The sequence below is a fragment of the Zalophus californianus genome, chromosome 10, assembly GCF_009762305.2.
Source record: "Zalophus californianus isolate mZalCal1 chromosome 10, mZalCal1.pri.v2, whole genome shotgun sequence".
Lineage (NCBI taxonomy): Eukaryota > Metazoa > Chordata > Mammalia > Carnivora > Otariidae > Zalophus > Zalophus californianus.
Genome location: NC_045604.1, coordinates 109,862,824 through 109,883,092, shown reverse-complemented (window position 1 = coordinate 109,883,092; position 20,269 = coordinate 109,862,824). Strand labels below are relative to the sequence as shown.

General features: G+C 44.5%; 1 protein-coding gene across 7 annotated transcripts in view; it reads right to left on the bottom strand.

The window, feature by feature from the left end:
* RNF216 (ring finger protein 216) overlaps window positions 1-20,269 on the bottom strand; it is a 151,147-nt gene that overhangs the window by 74,127 nt on the left and 56,751 nt on the right. For all 7 annotated transcript variants that reach the window (XM_027610514.2, XM_027610518.2, XM_027610521.1 and 4 more), the window contains 4 exons: window positions 17,291-17,341; window positions 16,235-16,372; window positions 14,364-14,512; window positions 13,785-13,863 (listed from right to left, as the gene is read on the bottom strand). In XM_027610514.2, coding sequence (XP_027466315.1) covers window positions 13,785-13,863; window positions 14,364-14,512; window positions 16,235-16,372; window positions 17,291-17,341 — 417 coding nt within the window. The remainder of the gene's footprint in view (window positions 1-13,784; window positions 13,864-14,363; window positions 14,513-16,234; window positions 16,373-17,290; window positions 17,342-20,269) is intronic.

Below are 20,269 nucleotides of genomic sequence, written 5' to 3'. Positions count from 1 at the left end.
GAGTGATGGGTCCCCATCTACCCATCCCTCAGGTTTAATAATTATCAACTCAGGGCTAATTAGCTTTTTGTACCCCATCTACTCTCCCATCCTCTCTTGCCCAGTGTATTTTTAAAAGCAAATCCCAGATGATATATCATTTCATTTGTAAGCATTTCAGTTTGTATCTCTAAAAGATAAGGACTCTTAAAACCAGCCAACCGTACCTGAATCACACCTAAAACCACGTAATACCAAGTAAGGCAGCCCTGGATTTGACTCCTGATGTCCCCTGTTAGCTGTGACTGAGCAGACAAGGAGCAGAAAGTCCCTAAAGAGGCTACTGGTAGGGGCGCCTGGGTGGCTCAGTTGGTTAAGCGATTGCCTTCGGCTCAGGTCATGATCCTGGAGTCCCAGGATCGAGTCCCATATCAGGTTCCCTGCTCAGTGGGGAGTCTGCTTCTCCCTCTGACCCTCTTCCCTCTTGTGCTCTGTCTCTCATTCTCTCTCTCTCAAATAAATAAATAAAATCTTTAAAAAAAAAAAAGAAAAGAAAAATTAAAAAAAAAAAAAAAGAGGCTACTGGTAAGAGCTCCACTGGTAGGCCCCTGAACATCTGCTTGTTTAAGGTGCCAAACCCCCACCTCACAGGACCCTAACTGCCTCTGCTCTTTCTGACAGAACGGCAAAAGAACTGTGGCTTCTCACCCTGACCTCGGCAGACTGGACTTTGTCAGTGCTCATCCTAGTCACCAAGGTCATTCTGAGCGACTTTCTCAAGGAGCACTGGTATGTGGTGCAGATACAGAGTGCACAGATGCCATTAGGTTTCAAGATGGCAGGGCTGGTTCCTGAGCCTGCTACCGTGGAGACAAAGGGCGATGGGTTCTGGGTCTGGGCAGTTAATCCCACTTAGGACAGTAAACTGGCTCACAGATACAGACATGCATTTCTAATCGTGGTCTGGGAGAGGGCCATGCAGCCTCTGGGGACTAGAGAAGTCCTCATTCTCTGTATGTTTGTCTCAACGTCAGGGAGGACACTGGATGGTAAAACGCCATTTACATTGCTCAGGCACTACACAGCAATAGGAAAATGACCTTGAATCCAACAGTACAAACGAGAAATTCCACCCTGCGACGGCTCCACTCTGCTTTAAGCATTCCTTTTTGCTCCTGTTTCCCTTGCCCACATTCCTCCTCCCTGACACAGACACCCACAGGGAGATGGGGTGTTTTCATGCCTGTGTTATTACCATAGCAACAATTTCTCCTCTACCTGCAAGGGTGGAAGCCCTGCAGTGCTCTGTGTTGAGAACGCAAAGAGGGGACACGAAGGTTCTGTGCTCCAACACACACATGTATACCACACATGCACACACGATGTACACACATGCCCGTGTGATGCATGCACACACTCCTCCAAGGACACTACAGTGAGAATCAGTAAAACAATTTAAATTAAAATGCTGACACCTGGTCACACAATTAGTGAATAGACAAAAACGCGGCCAATGACTATAAAGATATTTTGTAGACGTCAACTCGGGGATTTTTAACATGAAATTTCTAAAGACTTTGAATCAAAATGCATCTCTTTTTTTTTTTAAAGACTTTATTTATTTATTTGAGAGAGAATGAGAGACAGAGCAGGAGAGGGAAGAGGGTCAGAGAGAGAAGCAGACCCCCTGCTGAGCAGGGAGCCCGATGTGGGATTCGATCCTGGGACTCCAGGATCATGACCTGAGCTGAAGGCAGTCGCTTAACCAACTGAGCCACCCAGGCGCCCCTGCATCTCTCCTTTGATGAGGCCACAGGCACACACAAAAAAACCATTAAGTTATTTTAACAAAACATATGAAGGCACTAAACAAATAATATGTGGTTTCCAGAAAGATAGGCACTCAAAGCTTATGATCCCCATATGGTTTGTGAACAGGGCTAGGCTGTGGTGAGTCTGATAAGCAATGGCTCATGGTGGCCACAAAAATCACGAGAAAGGGTCAGTGTTTCAATTTTAATAACGTGCCCATCCAAGTCTGTTAAAAACTCTCAGTCTCTTTACATACTGTAGACAACATATCTTAGTAGAAACCCAAACAAACGAGAGACAAGGAGGTATGTCCTTTCATTACAAGGACAGTGAAAGGTGAGCAGCCCCAGCCTCCAGGCCTGCCCTGCTGCACTGGGGGGTGGGTGCGGTGGTCAAGACTCAAAGATCAGCACCTTCCTAAGACGACAAAAAACACAGCCCATGAGTCATGGAGACAAAGCATGGCCATTTTCACTTTGTCACTAATTCTGAGTCCTCTAGTAAAATAATCATTTTTCTAGGTCCTTCCTACACTCATCTCTTGAAATATTCCCTGAGATGCCAATCTTTTCAGAAAGGGATAAAAACAAAACAACAAACCAATGAGACATCCAAAAGGAGAGACACAGCAGTGCTGTGGACCAAGCAACTGAGACTTGCAGGACAGAGGTAGCCTTCATTAGGACACAGCTCTCCCCAGGGTAGCCCAGGTCCTTCTCTGAACTTGAACAATGTGGGCTAAAGTGAGAGCAGTCATTTCTTACAGAGTATATTAGCACAAAACTTAGCTTAAAAAAATCTATCCCCCTTCCACTGTGGCATGCTAGTAAGAAAAGAGTTTTCTGAGTCCATGATTTGAAAAGCTAAGGTCTGGGAGAAGTCATCTTTAGGTCCCTGATGTGACTTTACATCTGCCCACCTTAGGGGAATTCCACACTCCTCTGGGAGACTTTAGACATCTGGGAGAAGTTCCTTTCTAGGAACTCCTCACCTGCACGCACTGTTGGCATCAGGCTGTGCCTTCCCTGTGCAGCAGCTACTGTTTCCTGACCTAAGACATGCCAGGCACAGACGCTTCCCCTACATCAGGCTGTCTGCGCCTCCGCCCCCGCTTTATGAGACACGACTGACAAGCCACTGACGTTTCACCAGAGGTCTGCGAGGTAGGTGCAACTGTTCTCATTTTACAGATTTAAAAATTGTGGCTCAGGGAGGGGATGTATTTACCCTCAGTCACAAAGGCAAGAAGGGGCAGAGCTGGAACGGAAGCCCGAGCTGGTTTAACATCGAAATCCCTCGTCTTCACCACACCACCAGACTGTGTTCTGAGCTGCAGCACAGGTGTGGCACGGGCACCTCGCTCCCTGTAGCCCGGCGGCGCCCAGCCCAGGGCTGGCTCCAGGGCGGCACGTCAGCGAGGGCTTCTCATGCAGCAGTCTTCAAACGAACTCCCCAAACTGAGAACCTACTAATAAAGCCCAGCACAAGTGGTCGTTCCGAGCACTGCCGACGGAGCAGGAACACAAAGCAACATTTTAACCATCTTAGAGCAGCTTCCCTGGGTGAGAAAGGAAGCACCGGAATGTTCTGTGGGGGCAAGGCAGAGAAACACCCACCTTGGGGGGGAGGCGGGGTGTCAAGGACATAGGCGAATACCGGAGTCCACGACAACAGCTCAGCCTGTCTGGCCCGCCTGGGCTCTGAGGTGCACTCCCTTGCCCGCTGGGGGGGCTGCCCCGTAGCACTGCCAGGCCTGCAGCCGTTTTCACTACTTAGTGCCCAGGATCAAGGGACAGAAAAGATGCAATATAGGAATAGAAACTACTCCTGTAGGACTAACGGGAAACAAAAATAACTGTTTTATTCGTATCAGCTTTGTCTTTTTTTTTTTTTTAAAGATTTATTTATTCATGAGAGACAGAGAGAGAGAGAGGCAGAGGGAGAAGCAGGCTCCCCACTGAGCAGGGAGCCCGATGCGGGATTCGATCCCAGGACCTTCGGATCATGACCTGAGCCGAAGGCAGACGCTTAACCATCTGAGCCACCCAGGCGCCCTCAGCTTTGTCGTTTAACCTGTGCCCGTGTACGTATGTATCCGTGTGTGTGTATACATATTTAAAGGTTTTTATTTATTTGAGAGAGAGAGGGATTGAGAGAATGAGTGGGAGGAGGTGCAGAGGGAGAAGCAGAGCAGGGAGCCTGACGTGGGACATGATCCCAGGGACCATGACTGGAGCCCGAGGCAGACGCTTCACCAAGTGAGCCCCCCAGGTGCCGTGTGTATATGTACTTTTAAAGTTTTTTTATTTTTGAGCAACCTCTACATCCAAAGTGGGGCTTTAACTTAAGACCCCAGATCAAGAGTTGCAAGCTCTACTGACTGAGCCTGCCAGGCGGCCCCCCACGTGTATATTTTACCTTTCTTCCCCTTGGGTAGATACCTAGCTCCCTTTCAAGTAAGTGCTGCAAACAACAGATACGGTATTTACATGACTTTTACTAGGAAGGCAGGATAGGAAAAGAGATAAGCAATATTTGCCTTTTGTTGTTTTTATTCTTCTCGGGAACACCCCCCCACACCCCTCCCCCCCTCCCCCACACCAGGTTCTCTAATCACATGTTAGCGTGTGAAGACATTAAGTAATGAAGTGTAATTATCAACCAAAATCTTCCAAGGATCAAGAAGCCTATGATGAACACATTCGCCATGCTGTTTGCTATGAGGAATTTTAAAAACTGGAAAATGACTAAAATATTAAGTTAAAAAGAGGAATTTTAAAAACTGGAAAATGACTAAAATATTAAGTTAAAAAGATCCTGAAACCTCATTGCCACCATGCCAGCTCTACCCAAGACTGCCGGGAGGGCGGCTCACAGGGAGGCTGCTTGGGATCTCCTCTGGGACTGTGTCTGAGGCGGGGAGGCCTCCTTCTGGGTTCTCACCATTGGGTAAATACTGTCACTCCACTCCATACCTCAGAGGCCACTTTCTAGGGTGGTTGGGGGGAATGCCGGGAGCTGAGAGCCCTGAGAGGCACCTACCCAACATGCCTGCATACCACGCAGCCTGAGGTCTTAAGCTATTCCGCCAGAACCCTCCAGAACCCTCCGGTGCTGAAGGAAGTGACTCACCTTGTGAGCAGGGGCAGGCCAAATCCCCGGGAGGGAATTCCCACCCCACCCCACTTATTTTGTGGACTTGCATTATGAAGCATGGACTTCCACGCCAGAGAATGAGTGCTCATTCTGGGACTTAAAAAATCCTTTTGTTACCCAAACATTCAGTTCTTGTCAACATAACTTCCTGAATAAAGATCCTCCCTGATAGTGGGAACAAGAGGATCCAGCTTCATTCAGATCTAGATAAATGTGAACGCCTGTGCTCAGCACAGGAGTCAGCTGACGGTCTGGGCCTCAAACGGCAGTGCTGCTACTAAGTGCCAAGCGTCCACTGTCACAGCTGGAGCCGCCCTGGCACTGACAGCTGGTCCAGGCTCATTGACATTCTCTTCACGCGGCCGTCCAGCTACGGCAGGCGGCTGCAGATGCCTGTTTTTTAGCAACAAACTGGTTCACTGCAGATGTGAATTCTGGTTATATTTCAGGGCTGTGAAGTCAGTAATACTGAATGCTACAAAGGATAGGATGGGGCCTGGAAATGGTAGAAAAAGAGGAGAGGGGAAAGGAAACGAGAAGCACAGGAAAGAAAGGTGAGAAAGACACAGGAAAACAAGTACAAGTGACACCGGGAAGACGCGCAGCCACACTCACCCCTTGGCTTCACTAAGGAACACCAAGCCAGGTGTCCTTCACAGTTCTTCCGACTAAAGTCTCACCACCTGATGGGTCTCCCTCCCTTAGCGCTTACTTCATGAATAGTCTTAAACCTCCACCTTGTAGCTCTGGCTACCTTTCTGGAAAGCTCTACGTACAAACCTCTGAATTTATGGAGCAAAGCTATGATCCTGGAAAAGTAGAGAAGGACTCAACAGGGAAATTCTGACCCTCAGAATAAATATTCCAGAAGCATCGCTTACAAATCTCCTTTTATCTAACACTCTGCAGCCCACACCAAACACATCCAATTCATTCCCAAAAGCACCATGCTGAAAACAAACTGATGAATCCTTTATCTGCAAACACACAGGGCACTGAGGGCCTTGACAAAAGCATTCCATCATATCAATGAAACAAAGACTCTCTCCGCATTTCATCAAAGATACAGTATCTTATTCTCTTCAGGGATTTTAGAGGAATGATTCCAGGCATTCAAGCCTGCCTCCAGATAATACGTTAATATAAACGCCTCATCTCAGAGTGACAAGTTCCTGGAAATCTAACTGGAGTTTAGATTACTGGCAAAGACACTGCAATGAGGAAGCAGATGCCCTTAGTCTCACACGGGCCAAAAATCAGCTTGTGGCTCATTTCTTAAACATTAGCAATCCTCAAGGATTAACGGATGGTTTAGCCATCTAGCTGAAAAGAAACGATGTCATAAGGAAAATTCGTTTAAGTGGAAAAGGTAAAAGCATAGGTTCTAAAAACACTGACATCTCTGATACTAAATTCTGAATGCACATAGTGGTTTGCTTTGGTACTAAGCCTAAAAGAATTCTGTTTACGAGACACTGTCTTGCTGACTGACATACTTCTGAAATGCTCAAGAGAAAACTGTTCCTCATGGAGTATCAGTGCCACCTAGTGGCGACTCACCATAGCGCCTAATAAGGAGGGACCAGCTTAGACCTAATTCAACTTAGCTCTCCCTTGCCTGTGAAGAACAGGGCGGGAACTTCCGAACCTGCTGTCCCTGCCTCAGGTTCCCAAGAGACAGTTTTCACTTTATTTTCCACAGTGGGCCAAACTCTGAAGACCTTACCCTAATGGTGGAAAGCGTCCAGAATGTGGATGCTCTCATCTGCGGGGAGGGTCAAGTTCTGAAGCACGCGATCATTGAGAATGCCTTATGATGCATTCTCTTTACTGGAAAACGTTACTAAGGGACACAAGAAGATCTGAAATAAATGGAAATATATACTTTGAACTTATCAGGGCTCACTTTAATGATATTAATTTCCCCAAACTCATCTATTCTGATGAGATTCTAAATCAAAATGCTATCAGCAGGCGCCTGGGTGGCTCAGTTGGTTAAGCGACTGCCTTCGGCTCAGGTCATGATCCTGGAGTCCTGGGATCGAGTCCCACATCGGGCTCCCTGCTCAGCGGGGAGTCTGCTTCTCCCTCTGACCCTCTTCCCTCTCATGCTATCTCTCATTCTCTCTCTCTCAAATAAATAAAATCTTTAGGAAAAAAAATGCTATCAGCATTCTCTAACTCCTGTGACCTACTTCCTAGATGCCCTGCTGCAGGCTTTCCGTGCTCCCAGCTGTGTTACCTGTCCCCAGGGCTCCCTCCTTTCAATGCTTCTTACTCCTGACTACAAAATTTTCCTCTAGCCTAGATCTTACCTCATGTTCCTGACCCTAGTCACTTTCTAAGTAATTACTGAGACCTACTATGTGCCAGGCATTAGCAAAACATACACATACTGAACACCTCCATCCTCAAAACTCTACCTATCTAAAACAGAATCGACTGACATTCTCTCCTGCAATCTTTTCTATTCTTTTTTTAAAAGAGAGGAGGGGAGAGGGAGAGGGAGAGAATCCTAAGCAGGCTCCAGGCCAGTGTGGAGGCCAACATGGGACAGAATCTCATGACTTCAAGATCACGACCTGAGCCACAATCAAATGTTGGACGCTTAACTAACTGAGCCACCCAGTTTTTCTATTCTACTTGTGTGTGAATAGTATCATCACCCACTCAGTGGCCTAAACCAGAGAAGTGAGTCATCTGGACTTTTCCCCACCCCTACGATCAGAATATCTCCTTCTAATCCTATCTCCCCATTATCTTTCAAATCTGTTCCTTTTTTCCACCACCATCATCTGTTTTGGTTCTCATGATATCAGTCAGGACATGCTAGGTTATGCTGCTGGAACAAACTCAAACTTCAGTAGCTCAAAACAGACTTATTTCTACGCGTCCATCTTGGCAGAAGGAAAAGAGATAATGAATCATTAGCTCTCTTTTTTTGTGTTAAAAAAACACACTATATGAAATCTACCCCACGAACAAATCTACAATACTGCTAACTATATATGCACTGTTTTACAGCAGGTCTCGAGAGCTTCTGCATCTTCGGTGACTGAAATTTCATACCCATTGCATGGCAGCTCCCTGTTTCCGCCTCCCCTAACCCCTGGCAACCACCATTCTATTTTCTGTTTCTGTAAGTGACTACGTATCTGCAGTAAGTGGAATCACACAGAATTTGTCTTTTTGTGATAGGCTTATCTCACTAGCATAATTTCTCAAGGTTCACCCATGTTGTAGCATGACAGGATCTCTTTCTTTTCAAATCCTGACTAATGTTCCATTGTATAGAAAGACATCTCCTTTAGCCATTCATCCATGGATAAGTATTTAGGTTGCTTTTATATCTTGGCCATTATGAACAATAATGTAATGAACAAGAGTACAAATAGCTCTTCAAAATTCTGTTTCCTTTTTCTTTTTTAAAGATTTTATTTATTTATTTGACAGAGAGAGACAGCAAGAGAGGGAACACAAGCAGCGGGAGTGGGAGAGGGAGAAGCAGGCTTCCTGTGGAGCAGGGAGCTCGATGCGGGGCTCGATCCCAGGACCCTGGGATCATGACCTGAGCCGAAGGCAGCTGTTTAATGACTGAGCCACCCAGGCGCCCCAAGATGCTGTTTTCAATTGACATATATTCAGAAGTAGGATTACTAGATTGTATGGTAGTTTTGTTAATTTTTAAAAAAGATTTTATTTATTTACCCCCACACCCCCGCCTCCACACCCAGTGTAGAGCCCAATGAGGGGCTTGAACTCACAACCCTGAGATCAAGACCTGAGCTGAGATCAAGAGTCAGATGCTTAACCAACTAAGCCAGCCAGGCGCCCCAAGATTTTATTTTTAAGTGATCTCCACACCTAATGTGGGGTTGGGACTTACAACCCTGAGATCAAGAGTCACACGCTCCACCAACTGAGCCAGCCAGGTGCCCCTATTTTTTAAAAAAAGGCTCAGTTGGTTGAGCGACTGCCTTCAGCTCCGGTCATGATCCTGAAGACCTGGGATCGAGTCCCGCATCGGGCTCCCTGCTCAGTGGGGAGTCTGCTTCTCCCTCTGACCCTCCCCCTTCTCATGTGCTCTCTCTCAAATAAATCTTTAAAAAAATAAAATTTTTTTTCAAGGATTTTACTTGACAGAGAGAGAGAAAGCAGGGGGAGCAGCAGGCAGAGGGAAAGGGAACACAAGCAGCGGGAGTGGGAGAGGGAGAAGCAGGCTTCCTGTGGAGCAGGGAGCCTGATGTGGGGCTCGATCCCAGGACCCTGGGACCATGACCTGAGCCAAAGGCAGACGCTTAACCAACTGAGCCACCCAGGCGCCCTTTTTTTTGAGGACATTCCATACTAGTTTCCATAGGGGATGTACTGTTTTACATTCCCATCAACAATGAACAATGGTTTCAATTTCTTCATATCCTTATCAACACTTATTATTTTTTTTCCTTTTTTGTGTTAGTGAGCATCCTAGATGTGAAATGACCTCACCGTGGTTTTGATTTGCATTTCCCTGATGATGAGTGATGCTGAGCACCTTTTCATATATCTGTTGGTCAACTGTAGGTTTTCTTTGAAGAAATGTCTGTTTGAGTTCTTTGCCCATTTTTTAATTGGCTTATTTCTGATTGGCTGTTACTGAGTTATAGGACTTCCTGTGTATTACCGATATTAACACTTTACCAGGGAAATAATTTACAAATACTTTCTCCCATGCCATAGGCTACTTTTTCACTGCTGATGGTTTCCTTTGCCGTGCAAAGGATTTTCAGTCTGATGCAGTCCCATTCATCTATTTTTGTTTTTGTTGTCCGTGCTATTAGTGTTACAATCACGAAATCACTACAAAGACCAATGTTAGGAAGCTTCCTATGTTTTCTTCTAGGAATTTTAGATTGTTATGTTTCAGTTTTTAATCCATTCTGAGTTGATCTTTCTGGTGTATGATAACATCCAATTTCATTCTTCTGCAGGCAGTCATGTTTGTCTGGCACCATTTGTCAAGCAGAACGACCTTTCCCCAAGGTGTAATCTTGGTGCCCCTGACTGCAGAGGTGTGGGCTTCCTTCTGGGCTCTCTGTTTGGTTCCACTGGTCTGTAGGTCTGTTTTTATGCCAGTACCATACTGTTTTGATTACTGTAACTCTGTAATATGCTTTGAAGCCAGGAAGTATGAGGCCTCCAGCTTTGTTCTTCTTTCTCAAGATTGTTTTGGCTATTTGGGATTCTTCACAGTTCTGTATGAATTTTAGGATTGTTTTTTCTGTTTCTTCAAAAAAAGCAGTTGGTATTTTCATAGGAATTGTGATTAAATCACAAGTAGCATTGTGTAGGTATGACATTTTAACAATATTAACTCTCCCCTATACTGTGTTGGTTCATTTTTATTGGGGCCTATTTGGCTTCTTGAATCTGGATATCCATTTTCCTTTCCCAGATTTTAGAAGTTTTTGGCCATTATCTTTTCAAATAAGCTTTGTCTCTTTCTCTCTTCTCCTGCTGAAACTCTTACAGCACATACACTGGTTCACTTGATGGTGTCCCTCCCATTGGTACCTCAAGCTTTCTTATTCTTCATTCTTTTTTTTCCCCTTCTGTTCTTCTGACTAGATAATTTCAAATGACCTGTCTTTGAGTTCACTGGTTCTTTCTTCTGCTTGGTCAAACCTGACGATGAATCCCTCTAGTGAAATTTTCCATCAGTTATTGTATTCTTCAGCTTCAATTTTGTTTGACTCTTCTCAATATTTTCTCTTTGTTGATATTCTCATTTTGTTCACATATCATTTTCCCAAGCTTGTTGAACATCTTTATGATGATTATTTTGAACTATCAGGTTAATTCACATACATATCTCCTTTCCTTTAGTGTCCTTTCTGGAGATCTACTTTGTTCCTTTGGTTGGACTGTATTCCTTCCTGTACCTTGTTGCTTTGTGGCAGGATCCACATATTTGAAGAAACAGTCACCTCTCCCAGTCTTTACACACTGGCTTTGTACAGGGAAAGACCTTCACCAGCCAGCCTAGCTATAGATTCTGGGAGCCTTTACTTTGGAGGTGTCTTCTCTGGACTTAACATGTGTAAATTCTCAATTACGGAAGTCTCGCTAAGTTTCTTTTTTTAGGAGCTTATAGTCTCTCCCTCCCTCTGGTGTCTGTCTGTAGTACTGCAGCTTCTCTGGAGCAGTCCAACTTCCTTTTGTTCTCAGCAGCCCCCAGGCAGCCAGACTACAGTGGTTCTCATCAGTGCTGAGGCGGGCAAGAAACCAGTCCCTTCAAAACCTCCTCCCCCAAGAAGCTGGAGCATAGGGTGCAGGTTCCACTCTTCCTTTCTCCAAGGGAAAAGCTACCTGAACTGTGGGTTCTTTGGGGCAGCAGCAAGCCTACCAGCTCTAGTGTTCTCAGAGGCATCCAGGCATCTAGAGTACGCAGGATCCTGTTAGTGCACTGAGTCAGGTGAGACAATAACCAGCCCTTTAGGCAGTACTCCCAAAGGCCAGAACACTGGACACATGTTCCAACTCTTTCCCTTCCCAGGGAGAAGCTGGGAGTTGGGGGTTTTCTCCAGTTCTTTGCACACTAAACTGAGGGCAACGGCAATGGTGAGCAAGTGTATGTTAGCTTAAAATGTTGCCTTTGGGGCCGCCTGGCAGCTCAGTTGGTAGAACATGTGACTCTTGGAGCTCTGGGTCATGAATTCAAGCCCCATGTTGGGCACAGAGCTTCCTTAAAATAAGTAAATATATAAAACGTTGCCTTTGTTCTCAGCAATCTCCAACCTGGTGCTGCTTAGAGTCAGGAAAGACAAAAGCCAGCCCCTTGGGTAGCTGCCCAAGAAGACTGAATGCTAGATTATGTTCGAGTCTTCCCTTTCTCTCCCCTCGGGGGGCGGGGGTGTGGGGGGAAAGCGAGTATTTAGATGTTTCCTACATGTGCAGATGGGAGTGTCTCTGGCAAGTGAGTTCCATGAATTTTCCTACAGGCTTCAATGCAGCTGGCTTTGCACTGTCTGGAATGCAGGAGCCTCCTACTGGGTTTCTAAATTTCTCACAAAGGGAACTGGTCTGTGTAATGTTGATCAGTGTTTCCGTAGGGGGTTGGGGAAGGAGGGTCTGGGGCTGCCTACTTGTTGACATCACCCCAAATCATGTTTTTATCATTTTTTCTGCAAGTGACTGACCTCATCCACACTGACATTTCATTGACCAAAAGAAGCTACACAGCCACCTCCAAGTTCAACAAGGCATGTATATCCCTTCCGCAGAGAGAAAGCCGAAATATTTGATGTTTCTGCTTCAGATCTTAAAAGCCACTGGGACCCTTTCACTGACATCCCAGGTTGATGTTCTGAAGACACTCACAGGACACTGTTTCAGACTCATGTGTGTCCTTAGGACTGCCTGTAACTGTCTTGGGAGAATAATGGCCTCACCTTCTCTTTGGCCTTCCAAATTGTCTATGAACACTTATCAGTAGAGTCTGATTTGGAATTCTCGGAGGAAATGTAGTTCCCAGCTCCATCTTAGCAATTCACGGAGACTCCACAGGAGTTGGCAGTGATGTGCATCTCTGACCTGGACTACAACAGCTGAAGAGATCTCTGTTATCTCAGTCCCCTTGCCGTTCCCCCTCTGCCACCTTAGACTAGTGCTCAAGATCTGCATAGCCTGGCCCCACCCAGCTGGTGAGCCTTCAGGATGCTATTCATCTTCAGACCTAAACACACTCCAACATCTTCACTTTCCCCCCCACCCAACCTTTCCTTCCCTTGGCTACTGCCTCCCCAGGCATTCCAGTGCTGGGCGCATGAGGAGCACACAGGGCAGTCAGGTGCTCCACTTAGTTCCAAAAGCCAGAGACTGTTGGGAAAATTGTTATAGCAAAAGCCTGAGGGTGGGGACAAATTATTAAATGGACACATAAATTCTAAGAATACACCCAGATTTTACAAAGAAATGTTAATGCTGAAAACAAAAGGAATAAAATTTAGTCCATTAGTTTAGTTTCTTCCTCCTTTCCTAATGACTACTTTCATTTCTTCACTCCTGCAGTAAGGCAAAAATATTATAAAATGTTCAACTCTGGTCATGCTATTTTCTTTTTTTAATTTTTAATTTCTTTTTAAAGACTTTATTTATTTGAGAGAGGGAGGGAGGGAGGGAGCACAGGACAGTGGGGGGGTTGAGGGAGAGGGAGAAGCAGGCTCCCTGCTCAGCAAGGAGCCCGACACAGGGCTCAATCCTAGGACCCTGAGATTATGACCTGAGCCGAAGGCAGACGTTTAACCAACTGAGCCACCCAGCGCCCTGGTCATGCTATTTTAGAAAAATGGCTTAAAACATACTTGTCTAGGTTGATGCTAGACACTTAAAAACTCTAAGTGGCTTGTAAATAGCTGACACATTTTAAGACATTCTTAGCTCACAGGGGAGTCTAGTTAAAAAAAAGATTTCAGCTGCGCGATGACTTGATGGCTTTGGCACCCAACACAATCAGTTCTTATAAGAACAGTTAGTGAATATTCTACCAGATGCAACAGAGATGCCAACACGATGCCCAGGCCTTTAACCCTTCATATTTTACGACATCTGCCCTCATAAGAAGAAGGCCTACAATAGGAATCTAGAGCTTCTGACTGGAATTCCACAGGTGACCCCCATCTCTGCAACCATATCAACCACGATTCACCAAGTACTGATTTTCATTTGCTTTCATTAAAAGGAGAGCACACAAACCCTTCTCACAGGTCAGCACGCAGATAACCAATAGATACCTGGCCATCAGTGTAGTCTGTAGCACCAAAATTCAAATAAATCTAGAAAAAAATTTGCTTCCCTACCTTTCGGCAGCGAGGATTGGGACAACTGAATCTCTTCACATCACTGTCCAACAGAGCAGGAAAGCTGCAGGAGGGGCACCTACAATCAAAACAGCAGAAGGAATATTACTCAGAATATTAAATTGGTTCCATGTTCATACTGATATGGAATTTTAAGCTGGACAGCCATATCTCCTTTTTAATTAAAACACGGACTGAGGCTCTCCTTTGTGCTGGCTCTTACCAGGAAATGCAGATGCCATTTTGGGTCCCGCCTCAGTGCAAACCACTCGATACATATACACCCCTACCTCTGTGAGAACTCCTCGCATGTGTCACCTTTCCTCCATCCTCCAACCCAGTGCGTAACGATTGTACCCATAAGCCAAGTGATTAAGAGGTACCAAGGAATGTGAGTAAAAATGTGAAATGTGGATTTTCCCATTAATAAAATTATTCCCTATTGCTCAGAAGAAAATGCCAGAAGACCTGTAAGATCCAGCTTTGTTACAGATTTTCATCATCTGATGAAAGTGTTCAGGCAATATTCATAATGGGGAATGAGGTGACCAATGACTCTCTCCAACTCTGAGAACTCACCTGACGAGCTCATCGGCGTAAGCTGCAGCAACTTCCTCTTCAGCTTTCCGCTCGTAGTACTTATACAGGATGGTCTGGGGAAGCACCTTCTCCAGCTCACTGGTTGGGAATGAACATGTGCAACTGCCTTCCATGCAGCTGAGTTCTGACTGGAATTATAATGTCAGGAGGCAAAAAAAATTAAATTAAAGAAAGAAAATTCAACCAAATTTTTAGAAAAACAAAAGCTTCAGTGGTTCAATGCCTCCCTCAATGGGAAGCGGATAAACAGTGGTTAAGAAAGTGACCACACTCAAGACAAGGAAAGCATAATAAAACCCCACAAAGTCCATCTGTGATATAGCATCAGAGGGCCTCTATCAGTCCAAACTGCAGTAAGGTGGAGAGCAACAAGGAAGGTCATGGTGCAGTGTCTGAAAAGGAGATATTTGTGGGAAGTGAGTTGATTTCCTCCAGAGACCCTGAAAAGGTTGGAGGTCTAGACCTTGGGGAAGGCGAAGGTGAGTCGTAGAAGAGGAGACTGACAGGAATACAGACTAAAACCAAGGGGGTTGTTTGGAAAGCCTCTGTCTGGATCCTACCCCTTTCAGATGGAGTCAAGGGACTAAAACTCTTCCAGGAGAAAGGAAGACAGCCTCCGGGACAGCTGCTCCAGCGGGCCCTGGCCGTCATCTTCAAAGGCATCAGCAGCACACTGAGTCCTTCTCACGCCACATCAGTCCAACTTCTCTTCTGCCTCTCTCGTACATTTTTAAGGACCCTTGTGATTACACTGGGCCCATCTGGATAATCCAGGCTACTCTTCCCATTTCAAGGCCACCCAACTAGCAACCTTAATTCCCCTGTTATGTAAGGTAACACATCCACAGGTTCTGGGATGAGGATGGGGATATCTCTGGGGGACCATTATTCTGCCTGCCACACTATTCTGCTCATAACGGTTACTCTGTTCTTGATTAAACTGCAACTGACTTTAGACTAACTGATGTTGAATGATTTGATTATTGGTCAGGCATTTATGAAAAGTAATTCTGGGGGTGCCTGGGTGACTCAGTCGTTAAGCCTCTGCCTTCGGCTCAGGTCATGATCCCAGGGTCCTGGGATCGAGCCCTGCACTGGGCTCCCTGCTCGGCCAGAGTCTGCTTCTCCCTCTCCCACTCCCCCTGCTTGTGTTCCCTCTCTGGCTGTGTCTCTCTCTGTCAAATAAATAAAAGAAAAAAAAAAAGAAAAGTAAAGTAATTCTGGTTTTTAATCGTTTAAGACAAAACAAAACTCCTTTTCATATTACGTTATGCTGGTATCAACAGATACTAACTTTGGACAGAGAAATATGATAGTGGAAAGTTATTCATTTTTTTTTTAAAGGCCTCTAGTTCTTTATTTATCTTTTTTTAAAGTTTACCAATTTATTTTTAAGTAACTTCTACCCCAACATGGGGCTCAAACTCATGACCTCCAAATCAAGAGTCACATGTTCTTCTGACTGAACCAGCCAGGTGTCCCAATATTAGTTCATTTTAATACAACTATAAAATCCTTTAAAAATCTTGTTTAAAAAAACCCCAACAATGCACTCTCATTCAAACAGCTGCAAGGATCTTTTCATTTTTTATTACAAAATGGATTGATGAGTAAAGAAGTCGGTGCTCCTGGAATAAACAGCGCCATTCCCCAAGAAATCTACTCTGCTTACAACCAACACAATCACACCAGCCAGGGGCTGTCTAGGAATCACACACATACCAGCATGTCTTAAAAGCTACAGCTCACCCCAGAAAGAGCAATTCGATGAGGCATTTACACTTCTCTATAAATGGGGTCTCATACTCTGTGAACATTTCCTGCGTGTGGGAATATTACATGATTCTCACCTTTCCAGATCCAAAGACTGCCTCTTGGGCATATCTGATGAGACATTCTTTGCAGAACAAGTGAGCATCCGCACATTGAGTAAGCTCCTCGAATGGAAACTCCCCATAGCAGCAGCGGCACTCAATCAGCTGGCCGTCCTGCAGGCCGTCAGAGACACATGAGATGCTGTACACTGAAGGAGAGGGGCAGCTAGGTTTCATATTCCCCCATTCCCAAACACACGCTGAGGTCAAAAGCCACCTCTAGAAGCCATAAGACACGGATGAGCTGTTTTCTGCTCTGTATATCTAGCTTGAGGTGCTAGTATAAATATCAATATATAACTAAAGATAGAATTTTCATGGGTTTTTATTCTTCGGAGTCATCCTTTGTATAAAGTGATCATATCATGAGTTCCATGGTGCCAACAGAACCATAACATCTATACTCAGATGCTAATATGACTATGAGAGTCAGGGACAAGTGGCATGAGAGATGTTATTCCAAAAAGCTTCCAAAGTTGGATTTTGCTCTTCTCGTTAGAAGGCAGGAATGTGAGGGGGCTGTGTTTCAGCCCACACTTTTATCTTACGGGGCCATGAAGCTAGCTAGAGCATAACCTCCAGTACTGGAGCACCATGAAATCTGCTCTTCTCATTGGCAGAGGCAGATCCAGCCCCCAGTCCATTCCCACTATGCTAGAAAAGGCCATGAGGTGAGGAGAGCAGACAGTGGACAAAAGTAACCTGGTCCTGCGGTTAGACGTATCTCTTCCAACGTTTTGACACCAGAATTCTAAATTTTCCTCTAAAAGTCTATTCAATGGATTCCAGGAAAGGTTTTTTTTTTTTTTTTTAAGAGAAACAACTCTGTCGTTATCTCTGCTTCAACTCTGACCCAGTCTGGGATTAGGAGTGCCCATTGTGGTTCAAGCACCCAACTGTAACTCGGTTGAACCATAAACCCAGCAGATCAACAGGAGGTTATATGGGAACCAGTTTGCCACCAGGAATTGATAAAGAAAAACAGGTCACGTAAATACCCAGAAAAAATGAATTAGTGAGATTTCAAACTACCTTTTGATACTGTTCTTCATTCATCTGCAGGGCAAGCAAAAAGTCTTCATGCTGAAGAACAAAACCAATACATACAGACACAAATTTAGTAAAGATGCCACAAACATTTACCATTTATTTCCATAAACATAAAAGAACTCTATTACGAGTAATCATCTCTTCAGTTACACAGTTTAGTAGCTTAAAAAGGTACCTCAGAGTAAATTTAAAATGCACAAGAAAGCTAAATATAAAAAAGGAAACCAAACAAATACTAGAAAATATGAGGGACACTTTCTTGAATCTGATTCAAAATGTAGAAGGAATAAGGGGAAAGACAAGTACATAACAACACTTTTGAATAGCAAAGAATAGCATAAGCAAACAATAAACCAAATGGGTAAAAACCAAGTTTGACAACATCTTTTGTTGGTGAGAATGCAAACCAACACAACCACTACGGATGAAACTTGGCATTATAGGGCGCCTGGGTGGCTCAGTTGGTTGGGCGACTGCCTTCGGCTCAGGTCATGATCCTGGAGTACCGGGATTGAGTCCCACATCGGGGTCCCTGCTTGGCGAGGAGCCTGCTTCTCCCTCTGACCCTCCCCCCTCTCATGTGCTCTCTCTGTCTCTGTCTCTCACTCTCTCAAAATAAATGAATAAATCTTTAAAAAAAAAAAAAAAAGAAACTTGGCATTATATAACACGGTACCTAAGTATTTAGATACTCTGATTCATCCAAAGCACATATAGGAATGTATTCTTAAGATACTCTGGGGCAGAAATAGGAAATACAGTATGCTCAAGGTTATTTAATGTCATGGCACTATTTATAATAGCAAAAAACAATGGAAGCAACCTTGGATGTCCATTAAAGAGAATAACTGAATCAACACCCCTACTGCAGACAATGGCACACTAGGTAGTTTTAAAAGGAAAGAAAAACCTTTGGTTTGCTTAAGAGTGATCATCAGGATGCACTGCTAAGTTTAAAAGCAAGGGGCAGGGGCGCCTGGGTGGCTCAGATGGTTGGGCGTCTGCCTTCAGCTTGGGTCATAATTCCAGGGTCCTGGGATCGAGTCCCGCATCGGGCTCTCTGCTTGGAGGGGGGGGCCTGCTTCTCCCTCTTCCTCTACTGTTCCCCCTGCTTGTGCTCTCTCGCTCTGTCAAATAAATAAATAAAATCTTAAAAAAAAAAAAAAAAGTAAAAGCAAGGGGCAGAAAAATGTGCTACCTTTCAGGCAAGAAAGATAGGCAAAACCAAAAACACCCCAACAACCCCCCCCCGATATATTTACTTTTACATAAAATTAGGAAAGACAGTCAAGACTATTAACAAGGGTTATACAGAGGGGCACCTGGCTGGCTCAGTCGGAAGAGCCTGTGGCTCTTGATCTTGGGGTCATGAGTTTGACCCTACACTGGGTGTACAGATTACTTAAATAAACTTAAAAAAAAAAATTAAAAACCAAAAACCAAGTAACGCCTGGGTGGCTCAGTTGGTTAGGTGTCCAGCTCTTGATTTCGGCTTAGGTCATGATCTCAGGGTCCTGGGATCCAGCCAGAGTCATGCTCGGCAGGGAGTCTGCTTGAGATTCTGTCTCCCTCTCCCTTGGCCCCGCCCCCTGCTGGCACTCTCTCTCAAATAAATAAATCTTAGAACAAAAAACCCAAAAACCAATACCTCAAAATTTATAAACTTGTTTATCATTTATCATATCAAAACTTCACTGTTTATCAGGTTAATGGCATAACCACACACTTATTCCAAGTGACTTTTTAGTATTTTGATTTCATATTCCTAATCTGATATAATCTGACAAGAAAGTTATCAATAAATCTTAGACTGTATTCAGTAACCTTTTTTTTTTTTTAAGATTCCATCTATCTGACAGACAGAAACACAGCGAGAGAGGGAACACAAGCAGAGGGAGTAGGAGAGGGAGAAGCAGGCTCCCTGCAAAGCGGGGCTCGATCCCAGGACCCTGGGATCATGACCCGAGCCAAAGGCAGATGCCCAACGACTGAGCCACCCTTATTGGTAATAATATGGACTGCTGTTTTAGAAATATTAAGTATATAATATAGGATAAAGAAAACAAGTCATTATATTAATACTATGTAGAATCAAGATTTTCAGCATAAGAGAAAAGAAGTACAAACATAAAATGAAAGAAGTAAAAAACCCCTGTAAACCAAATTTGAAATAGCAGCCTCAGTATGAATTCCCACTAAAAGAAAATAAGGTGCACTGGAGAGGCGGGTGACTCCAGGTTCAGGTCAAGAAAAGCAGAGGTTGAACCTGGGTCACCTTGTGTGCCAGAAAGGAGGGGTGTCGTCAAGAACAACTGAGACCAGGACAGAGGCAATGATCTGAACGAGGTAACACTGGCCAGACACGTAACAATGTGGACGAAGACAAGGACTACAAAGAAGCATTCTGCCAACACTTTTAACACTTTTCTGATGAGAAATTAATGACTGCAACGGTCTGATACTGTACCATGTGCCAACATCTGGAAGACCTACATAACTCACAAATTATCGTGTTTTAGAGGCTAAAATCACGCATGTGTGGAAGATCCATTAAAGTGCAAGCTACACCAACAGACTTTCATGTAACAGATGAGAAGTAACTGTGACAGATGAATCAAATTTCCAATTTCTGCTTGAGATGTAGAGTTTTATCATTGGTCACAAATAATCACTTGATTTTTGATATGATGTCTGCCCAATGCCTACTCCTGAATAATCAATTTTTCTGTCAGCATTTTTTCAAGTAAAAATAGTGTTTTTTTGGCGGGGGGGAAGTGCCTCATTTGGCAGCTTGCAACTCAAAGGCACAAGTGCTTCTTGGGACATCATCACAGTCAGGATGCGGCAGGAGCACTTTGTGTGGACTTCTCACGTTGTCACACAGAGCAGCGAAAACTTAACATGCTCAAGGGTCAAAATTTGATAAAATGAATAAATTTTACTGTTTCGTTGAAGGCATTA